This window comes from Meriones unguiculatus, chromosome 15 (assembly GCF_030254825.1).
Source record: "Meriones unguiculatus strain TT.TT164.6M chromosome 15, Bangor_MerUng_6.1, whole genome shotgun sequence".
In the NCBI taxonomy this organism is placed as follows: domain Eukaryota; kingdom Metazoa; phylum Chordata; class Mammalia; order Rodentia; family Muridae; genus Meriones; species Meriones unguiculatus.
In genome coordinates this window covers 15462260-15473490 of record NC_083362.1, presented here as the reverse complement: position 1 = coordinate 15473490, position 11231 = coordinate 15462260, and the positions used below count along the sequence as shown (strand labels likewise).

The 11231-nt window shown below is 39.3% G+C and overlaps 1 protein-coding gene across 4 annotated transcripts in view; it reads right to left on the bottom strand.

Moving 5' to 3' along the window:
• Window positions 1-1132: 1132 nt before the first annotated feature.
• Ankrd12 (ankyrin repeat domain 12) overlaps window positions 1133-11231 on the bottom strand; it is a 106412-nt gene continuing 96313 nt past the window's right edge. For all 4 annotated transcript variants that reach the window (XM_060368247.1, XM_060368249.1, XM_060368248.1 and 1 more), the window contains 3 exons: window positions 10347-10490; window positions 7172-7267; window positions 1133-5677 (listed from right to left, as the gene is read on the bottom strand). In XM_060368247.1, coding sequence (XP_060224230.1) covers window positions 5492-5677; window positions 7172-7267; window positions 10347-10490 — 426 coding nt within the window. In that variant the 3' untranslated portion in view covers window positions 1133-5491. The remainder of the gene's footprint in view (window positions 5678-7171; window positions 7268-10346; window positions 10491-11231) is intronic.

The window sequence follows — 11231 nt, the reverse complement described above, 5'->3', positions numbered from 1 at the left end:
CTTGACTGCACTGGCTTACCACCTTCTATGTTCTGTGACTAAAAGAGGTGACATTGAGCATTTCCACAGTGAAACAAGCCATTTGGGCAGCCTGACTCCACACTACGGTGACTTCCTCTTCTTTCCTTTGCAGTGAAAGATGTTTCATGTTGACACTGACAAGCATGGGTTTGTATGGAGGCATGAGAAGGCTGTGGCCAGATAGGCATGAGTCTGTACGCAGGTATGAGAAGACCAGCCAAGGCCTAAAGGTGTGGGTTTGTATGGAGGCATGAGAAGGCCAAGGCACAGGAAGAACTAGCAGGAGGGAGTCTGTTCTCTCTCCACCACGTATTGAACTCAGGCTGCCAGGTCTCCTGGCAGGCACCTTTACTGCAGAGCCACGTGGCCTCAAGAGTAAACTTTTTGATGCTACACAGTGAAATGTGTCAACAACTGGCCTTCCATCTACATCACTGAACTATTCTTCAAATGATCAGAAAGGGACTATCAACGTCACAAACAACAAATAATTCCTCGCCCTTAAAAAAGGAAGAAAGAAAAAAAAAACCCTAGATGTTCTGAGACACTGATAGAACCATCAGCCTTTTGTCACGGCATGGCTCCAGCTGTTCTCATCGACACACACTCGGCTCCAGTGAGCAGCACAGTGCTGCGCCGGGTGATATGTGCACAGCATGGAAGGCTGATGACCAACGCTCAGCCTGTATCGATAGTGCGGCTACCGAAATAATGTGGAGGAGGAGGAATAAGGTAATTAGTCACTAAGGGGACAGAAATGGTAAGCTGTACACTGGATAAAAACACCCGAAGAGGCCACATCTGATCAAGGACCATTATGCATAAAAAGTCCACCAATTAACCAAGACAACTCAGAAAAAAAAATATGAGAAAAATGCTTGAAGACTGAAAAGAACCAAACCAAACCAGACCAAAACCAAAACGAGGTCAGGCGTTATGCTGCGAGAGGCTTCAGGGTAGCTCGCCTCTCCTACATGGCTGCAGCGGTAGAAACGGTGCATTCACTTTGAAGAACTGTCATTTTCTAGTAAAGATAAACACCAACCCTAGCTGTGACAGAATTCTGACAGTTAATACCTAAGAGAAATAAAAAAGAGAAGCAGATTCACAGTTACGGTTTCCACGTCCACAGGTTTATTCACAACACCCCAAGCTGTAAACAATCCACATACTAACAACAAGAGAGCACATTTGTACAGTACACGAGTCATTAAAAATTACTACTTGTTACTGATATACGAAACACATAGCAATTTCAAAATCTGCTTGAGGAAGGCAGACACAGGTATATACTACGTGAGTTCACTTCCACGACAGCAGGGACTAGGGACTAACACAGAGGGACAGCAAGCAGCCCAGCTGTGGCCTCTGGGGGAGACAGCATGGACTGAGGATTGAGGGGCTTTCTGGGGTGATGAAAAAAAAACTTTTTTTGGGGGGGGGAGTTGGGTACTTGTAACAAGGAGTTATAAAACTGCTTACTTAGGTCTGGATTGTTTTAAAAAAATTAGACCTAAATCATAACTATGTTTAAAAAAGTATTGATAAACATTGTAAAGCTGAATGCGGGGTTACAAGTTCTTTTTCATCTGTGAACACAAGTATGTAACATCATTCTAAAAAGAAGGGGGAAACAGCTACATAAAGGCTTTTCATCTAGTGCTAGCCGAAGAGTTGGATATAGTAACCATTTTTTTTAATGTATTTTAAAAAACAAATGTGCTTGCCATTTCTTAGGTTTGCACATAAAACACTGATTCCCCATGTGAGCAAGGACTGGCTATCTTTAGGCAAAAATGTCACATTATTTCCTCTGACAGAAGTATGTCTAATGATCAAAAAAGTCTCTTACTGTTGATGCTGTATGCATTTACTCACAGGGAAACCTGGGCAACCCTCTAGCTGTATTTCTTGCTACTTTTGTGCTAACCCTGAGAATTCTACAGAGTTAGAGCAGTCTGAGTTAATGGAATTATTTACTTTATCTGGCTCAATTTCTTTTATGAATCCTAGTTTGCATGACTGAACAAATTCTGGTGACTGTCCTGTGGGTTCTTTAGCTCCCTCTTAATTACAGACAAAACTTCTAAGAAGCCATCAACAAGATAATGAATTGCAAGAAAATTTAGCTCGGTGTGGTGGTGCACACCTTGAATCCTAGCACGTGGGAGGCAGGAGGAGGCAGATTTCTGAATTTGAGGCTAGTTTGGTCTATATACCAAGTACCAGGCCGCCAAACCCACATAGTGAGACCCTGTCTCAAAAACAAAACAAAGCAATGAAAATTTAAACACTAAACATTACACACATCCTTAATGATTTTATCTTTGACTTCTGTTTGAATGGAAATTTTACTGGTATTATTGTTATTCTGAGACAGGGTCTCACGTGGGTGTGATCTGGCATTGAACTCATGGCAATCCTCTGGCCTCAGTTTCCCAAATGCTGTGATTACTGGAATGAACCACCTTCCTGGTTAAAAAAATTTTTTTTTTTTAATGGTGAAATGTTTCCCTTAACTAGTCAATAGCCTGTACAGAAATTTTGGGAGTTTATATGTGACAGCAGTAGAGGTAGAATCAAAGACACTGCCAACTTTCTGAGAAAGAAAACGATCTTGGCTTGCACTTGGTTTCTTGGAGCACAAGGATTCCAAGTGTCACTCAAATGAGGTTCATGGGCTTTGGGAATTGTGCAGCATGTCTCTGACAATTCATTTCTGAGACCTCTCCTGACTTGATTTCAATGGGATTGTTTTCACAAGATGAGTATTTCTGCCATCTTGCTGGAGGCCCAAGTAAACACTGGTGTTTCACTTAATTATACAGGAGTGGAACATTAAGTAAAAAACACTTAGCACACATTTCACTCTTATTTTTTTTCTATAAAAATATAACTCTTTATTAAATAACATGCACAAATATTAACTAGTCATTTATTAAACAGATATGATTCAGAACAAGACTTAAAGAAATACAAATCCTTAGGTACAATTTAGTATCTTGTTCATGATGTTTAAAGAGAATCACTGATTAAGTTAAGCATCCGTATTTTTCTTTGAGAATCCAAACCTTTTTAGGCATATCCTCCACCCCGAGTTTGTTCCTCTAGTACGTCAGACTTTTAGAAAGTCTCTAACATCACGGGTCCTTAGCTATGTCTAAGTCACACGTACGAAGTTTCGGCAACTTAGCTGTCCTGATGGTGTGCAGAGCCTCCGGCTGCTGGAGCTACCGCGGCAGAGGGTGAGCAGTTAAGGCTAGACAGCTGGGCTGACTGCGGCACCTGCGGGTCCCTGCTTAAGTGCGGCTGCTCTTCTCCTCTCTTCTCTCTTTTCCAACCGCCTGCTCTGTGTGGTCAGCATGACTTCCTCACCTTTTCCCTGGCTGGACATCAGAACAAAATGCTCTACAGATTTACTCCTCTCTTGTTTTCTTGAATGTTCAATAATTTTTAAAAAAATTTTTGTGGGTTTGCCACACAAGCTCACCAAATTTCCTTTCTAGGCTAAAGTATAAACAAACTTTGCATTAAGTTGTTTTGTATTAAATAGTATTGCTTTTATAAATTAGCTTCTAATGTTCCCAGCTTTAATAAACATAACTTCAACAAAAACCAGTGCTTCAAAATCTACCCTGCCTTTCTGGCCCCATTTATTCAATGAAAAGGCCAAAGTCTTTCATCTAAATTTCTAAGGAAAACTACATCCAACCTTTATTAAATCCTTGCACTGTGTATTCTTCACACGTGCTGCTTTATTGCGCATGCCAGTACAGTAAGAATAAAAATATAAATTGATGTAAAAATTCAAAAATCCCTAAGCTTAATATGTACCTTTGCACTACAAAAACTATTATTTTCTTTTACTAGCTGCAATTTCCAACTTGTGAGTTGAATTTAAACCATTTACCACATCATATATTCTTTTTATCTTTCCTGATCAAAATTGGAAATTTCTAGTATTATTTCATAATTCAAGACAGCATTGTGGCAGGGTTCATAAATGTTCATCTCATTTACTTCCGATGATTTTAGATTAGCTTAATTTTCCTTTCCAAAGGTCTTACAACTTCAGCAGCAGGTTTTATATCTGAAGCATTCCTAAATATCTGATCTACATCACATCACAGGATAGACTGTCCTAAGTATATTGCTCATTATTTTACTATAAAAAACATATGAAATCTTATTTCAATTATGAAATTTTACAAATTACATGTTTTTACATTTTGATAAAAGGAAAAATACCACACAGTAATAAAAATCTCATGAACATTTCAGGGACTGGAATATTCCTAAATCTTTTACTTATTTTGACTACCAAGTATCTCACTTTGATTTGCGCATTCAATTTTTATTTTAAAAGTGCAAAGGCTATTAAGCTTAAAAGATTAAATTTAAGCAATGTAAAAAAGTTTACAATGATTTAACATGACCAATAAAATTTATTAAACATATTTACATATATTTACAGGTTCTTTCATAGTTGAATATTAAAATAGACATTTACAATTTCAGAATTTCCATTCAAAGGCATTTGTTGTTGTTCTGGGGAAACAGACTGTCTCCAGTGAGAAAAAGAGCTAAAGCTTCTTTGTATGACTAATTCTAAGTAAGGTGTTCAACACAAAAAGTCCCAGGTTCTCTCAAAGAAAACTGGTCTGAGAAGTCTCATACTGTCTCAGGCATCAGTTATGGAAAGAGTTAAATTATAGAAAGCATGCGATACAACGAAGCCACCATCTTTTCAGTTATGGGATGGACGCAAGCTAACTCAAACACATGCATGCCTTATTTAAAGGGTTACTATCCGAACACATGGCTATTACACTCCAAAACTACAACTTTGGTCCAAAAGAACAGACAGTTTTACAGACATCTTTGTACACATGTTGAGGGTCAGTTTCTTGTATACATTTGACCATTAATTACAAGATGTACAATATATATAAAATAAGTTATTAAAAAGGAAGACAATATTAAAACTTTCAAAAAAGAAAACTGTACAATTCATTTACAAATAAAATAAACTAAAGATTTTGTGCCAAGATTTTCTTCCACATTAGAATCTATTTGGTAGGAACTGAATCTTTGCGTTTATTCATGTATTTTTAATAAAACCTGCAAGAGATCTGAGTGTTATTTGTATCTTGTTACTTGGAGTGCTAACAACTTCCAGCGCTGTTAACAGATTTTCACAACTTTTTAAAGATCTACTCAGTTTGCCAACATGCTCTAATGCAACAGTTACCTTTGATCAATATAAATAATAGTTTTCTGTTAGAAACTGTATTTGGACCAAAGATCCAAAATATTTTTAAAATTTTTATAAAATGACAGTGTTTACTACCCAACCAGCTTTAGTTAGCTTCACTAACAGCTGTAGAGACACAGCGTCAGGGGCTTTCTTAAAGGGCGGCGTTCCACAGTATAACGCGTGGACGTCGTTGGTTCGAGACGGTACCAACTGCTATATAGGAGTCAACTCAAAATCATCATTAACATCAACGAGGGGAACATAGAACTCCTGGATCTCATAAATACTGATAGACTTATAGGTGGCAGGGTCGAGCTCCTGGAGTTTGAGCTGCCATTCTAGTCTCTGGACGGCATTTAAAGCTGCAGCTTCGTGTTGCTGTCTCATTAAAAGACAGGTCTATTTAAAAGAAGAGAAGAAGTGGTTAATCTGTTACACTTGCTGTTTCAAATCAATCTCACACAATTTTGTTGGAGGCCAAGACAGAAGCACAAGGATAAGAAACAGTTCACACACAAAACCTCCCTCAGGCCCCTGTTCACGTCACCTTGCCTTTACTTCTGGGTCTGCCACTTCATATTCATCTTTTTAATTTGGACTTGCTAATATTCTTTGAAATGATGAGATTTCAAATTATTGAAAGAACTGTAAAATCCAGACAGAAATGCTTTACAATTTCAAGTCTTTTTTTTTTTTTTTTTTTTTTGCTATGTAGTCCAGACTGGTTTCAAACTTGGAGAAACTTTCCTGCCTCAATATCCCAAAGAGCTAGGATTTTAAGTGTGCATCTCTGTGCAAAACATATTTGTTTTCACATTCTGTTCTTCATGTACTAGCGCTCTAAGCAGAAAGGTACACTGGATAATGAGCACAGACACACAGAGCTCCTCTTACTGTGACATTTGATGAGGGTTTATTTGAACATGTACGCGTGTCCCAGTGTGAGCATGTACATGTGAGTAAAGGGGGCTCTGGAGCCAGAGGCATCGGGTCTTTCTGAAGCTGGAGTTACAGGTGGTTATTAGTCAGCTGACACAGAAAGTGGGAACAGAATTTAAGTCCTCTCCAAAACCAGTATGCAGTCTTTGTCACTAAGCCATCTTCAAGCCTCACTACATTAGTTCTTAAAATAGGTTTATGGTTTTTACTTCTTCCTATTTTCTAATTGTGGTTCACAATAAACATCCATGATTAACCAATATTTCTTTTTCTAATTATTTCTCAATGTTGGTGATTTCTTTTCTTTCTTTTTTTTTCAGTTTTTGGTTATTTTTTGAGACAGGGTTTCTCTGTGTTGTCCTGGCTATCCTGGAACTCGCCCTGTAGACCAGGCTGCTGGCCTTGAACTCAGAAGTCTGCCTGCCTCTGCCTCCTGAGTGCTGAGATTAAAGGTGTGTGCCACCACCACTGCACTATTGGTGATTTCTAAGGACAGGGAGACAATTTAATTAATTTGCTGTATGTGGGTATTTTGTCTGCAAATATGTATGTGTACATTTGTGCCTTGTGCTGTAGAGGCCAGAAGCCAGAAGAAGGCACTGGATCCGGTGCAGTTACAGATGGCTGTGAGCCACCAGAGGGGTGCTGGGAATAGATCCTGGGTTCCCTGTACGAGCAGTAAGCATTCAGTGAACCTGGTTTACAGGGAAGTAGCTCAGGTGGTGGAGTATTTGACTGGTAAACACTTGTCTATCTCCAGCACCAGCACTTGTCTATCAAAGCCTACATGGTGCTACATGCCTATAATCGTAGGACTCAAAAGAGGAGGCAGGAGGATCTCAAGTTCAAGGCTAGCCTTGGTTCCATATCAAGTTCAAAACTAGTCTGTCCTGGACACATGAGAATCTGTGTCAGAACAAACAACAAATAACAACTGTGTGTAAACGTACCCACCTTTAGTTTGTCAAATTTATCATCCACATCTTGTAACCAGGACATGAACTGTCTTGCATTAAATCGATCTCTCACAGAAGTTTTACTGTCATCAGACTGAAAAACAATGTTCCATGCGGTAAAATACTTTTAAACCCTTTAACAGCCCATTTATCATTAACGACAGGAATATATTTCTAAAGAGAAATTTTAAAGAAGCTGTTATCACCATTTCAAGTAGACAGGGGCTCACAGAATTTTGGAAGATGCAGTGTTTGGTTAAGACAAGGTCCTCAGAAGGTGTGGCATGGGGACTGCTGTGCTTGTCCTGTTTGCTAACGTTTACATAGAAAGAAAAGGTGGTCATGGGAGATACCTGCCATTAGAGGTAAGACTTCTTCCAGGATGGATCTTTTTAAGTGATCTTAAATAAGGCCTGTAAGATGGCTCGGTAGGGAAAGGCACTTGATCACACAAGCCTGGTGACATAAGTTTGATCTCAGGATGCACAAAAAGGAAGAAACCAGAAACAATTCGACGCTTGTCCTCTGACCTACACACATACACTCATCCTATGACCTATACACACACATACAAACACACATCCTATGACCTATACACACACATATAAACACACTCACATCCTATGACCTATACACACACATATATATGCTGGGTGCCCAGATATGCATCATATGCACACACAAGTAAAGTAAAAAATTCTCAGTATCAGTTTTGGAATTAAAAAATATTTCAATTTCATCTATGTACCTTTCAGTGTAATTCTGGACTAATTATATACTCTTAATTTTCTACAGTGTATTTTAATATGGCATATTTAGTGTGGAATATTTTAAGAATTAAAAGTATGACAGGCTCTTATCACAATGTTTGTGTTTACACAAAGTACTCAACGTAACAGTCCTAGGACTGCCATTCTACAAGTACGGTCAAAGTAGCCAACGTCAGCAAAGTGGCCTCACATACTCAGCAACTTCATTTTCTTTTTAGTCTCAGAGACAGGTTGGCCACTTTCAATATTATTGCTTGAGGTTACAAATTCATTGTGAAGAGGAAAAAGTAGGCTAGGGAAAGTTAGAAGATGAACTGAGCCTACTCAAGGAGAGGCAGGCTTTTCCTATTCATCTGATAGAAAGCCAGTCTGCTAATACAACTTACCCTACAGCGAGCAGTAAGGGGCTCTTTCTGGATTCAGTTCTTACAAACGCAAACTGTTACAGCTGAGTATGCTTGTCAAGAGAATAAGCTTCACATCCTGGTATTTCAGTAAGCTTATTTTTAACTTGAAATCTGGTAGTTTTGTTTAGTAGGAAAATTTTGGTCAAGGTATAATAAAAAATCACTTAAACTACCCAAGTGTCCTTTCCATTAACAAGTTATATTATTTAGCTTTAGAAGAGATTAAAAAAAAAAAAGAGTTGGGTGGCTTTCTAGGAGAAAGAAATACAGTCAAAAGCAGCAACATCTTCATCTTAATGTGAAAACACCCACCTTCCAGAAGATGTCTGTGTCTTTTAGTCCTGTAGCTATCAGAGTCTGGCTCAGCCCGCTATATCCCTGATTTTGAGGTCATTTTGAATTTAGTGGGGAATTCACTTGTTTTTTTAAATTCTTGGGTAAGCAAATTTACCTGCTGCCAAGCTTGGTAACCTCAGTTCAAGCCACAGGACCCATATAGTAGGGTAGGAGAGAACCAATTCCTGAAGGGACCTTCATACACATATTGTGGCATGCAGGCTCATAAGAAAAATAACAAATCAAGTAATAATGAAAATAAACTTTTTTTTTTTTTTTTGCTTGTGTTTTTGCAACAGGCTCTCATGTAGTCTAGCTTAGCCTCAAACTTGTGACCCTCCTGCCCAAGAGGCTGCCTAGGTGCTCAGATTGTAGGTATGAATGACTGACTGGCTGAAATTCTCTTTTTAACCTACCAGAACGAGGCATTCCTCAGTCTGTGATGCCTACCATGCCTCCATGTGAGTGTGATGGTCAGAAGACAACGTGTAGGCCACGTGGGTCGTGGGTCCTGTGGCTCAAGCTCAGGTTGCTAGGCTTGTCAACAACTTTGCTTACCCAAGAATTTGAAAAAACAAGTGAATGAAGCCAGTGAATACGTCTTCATATATCTTATACCTTTAAAAAAAATCATATGACGTTCTCATCTAGTAGTTTTTTACTTCAATTTCCAGTTCTGATATATCTTTTGTCATTTCAGGATTTTTTTTTTTTTTCAAGAATGGGTTTCTCTATGTAGCCTTGGCTGTCCTAGACTTGCTTCATAGACCAGGCTGGCCTCGAACTCACAGAGATCCACCTCACCTGCCTTTGCAACACCAAGCCCAACTATTTCAGGAGTTTTGAATACCAAAAGCATAAATCTTTGAAAAGATTTTCATTGTGGCTTGATTATAAATCTCCATTTACATTTAAAAAAATGGATCGAAGTAGTTTATAGCGTTATAAAATTAACAAGACGTCTGTACACATGTGGCCTAGCTTTTAGCAACATCGCCAACCTGTTAATTTCGACTATTTAAAATCGTCCCCTTTAGAATTTTTAAAATGGAACTGCAGGTATTTCAATGGTCACGCCACCGTGTACTCCCTTACACTCGGAGCCCTTTCTTCAGCTCAGGAATTAGGAGTGGTGTGCTACGTCTTCTGGGTGGGACACGAACACTGCCATCCTGAGTCAGAGCAGCTCATCACATACAGGACGCCACCCAGAATTAAGCCTGCAGACACTCCCACATGGAGGGAGGCTCAGTTTATGTACGTGGGAAATAAATGCAGGATGAGCTGAGGGGAAGAAAGTGAGTTTATTTTTTTTTTTTGAAAGTGTAGATAGATGCCTGTAAGCTGTCTACGCTCTTCTGAAGAACTCAACGAGCTCAGGCATTCACCAAGCTGTCGGAGCTGGGGGTCACCTAACACCAAGAAACAAATGACATGTTACAGTCACCTGTAAGGGTGTCCACGAGCACACTGTGCTTGTCTGCTTTAGCTGCTGTGGTCGTATGGGTCCAGGTGCGGACAGGCCATGGTGCATGTCTCAGCACTGACTGACAACCGAGGGCACCAGTCCTTAACCTGCACTGCTCTGGCCGCCCCCAACTTCCCCGAGAACAGGCAGGCGCACTGTAGCTCCTGCGAGCACTGCTGACCAGCACTTTACCTGCGAGTCCAGGGGGACACTGTACACCTCTGCGTCCAGTAAGACAGTGCAAGCACTGAACGGCAGCGTCTGATTCGCCAGCGTTCTTGCGGCTCTGTAATGGACTCGAAGAACTTCTTGTTCATTGGATACAATGAGTTTTTCCTAGTTGAACACAAAGTTAATTAAAAATTATCATAAAGTTGTTTGGGAAATTAGAAAAACTCACTTAACATACATACACTAAATAATCATAGAGTAGCATTTTCTTTGCAGGAGGCTTGAGAAATTTAAAAGTCCTAGTGTTTTAGAAAAATCTTCCCTTTCCAAAATTGGTAGTCTTTTTGAAAAATTGTTTTTTCAAGTGCATGGATGTTTTTGGACAGACAGCTCAGTGGCTCAGAACACATGCTGCTCTCGTAGAGGCCCTGAGTTCAGTTCCCAGGACCCACACTGGGGTTCACAACTGTCTAACCCAGCTTCAGGGGACTGGATGCCCTCTCTTCTAACCTCCACAGACACCGGTATGTCTGCAGGTGATGCAGACATACATGCCAGCAAAACCCTCATACAGGTAAAATAATATAGAAATCCACTTTCTATTTCCAGAACATTTTCATTACACAAACCAGAAAAAAAATCCCATATTATTAGCAGTCACTCCTCTTTCTTCTATCTTCTGCCTATCAGCAATCTACCTTTTGTCTCTGAGTTTGTTTTGAACACTCAATTATTTATAAATAAAATCATATATTATGTAGCTTTTTTGTGACATATTTTCCTTTTGTATTTTCAAGCTTCAATTACACTGTAGTGTGTACTAGAAATCAACTTTGCTATGGACAAATCATATTCTACTGTAGACACATATTTTATGTATGGCATTTATTAGTTGATAATTTGGAT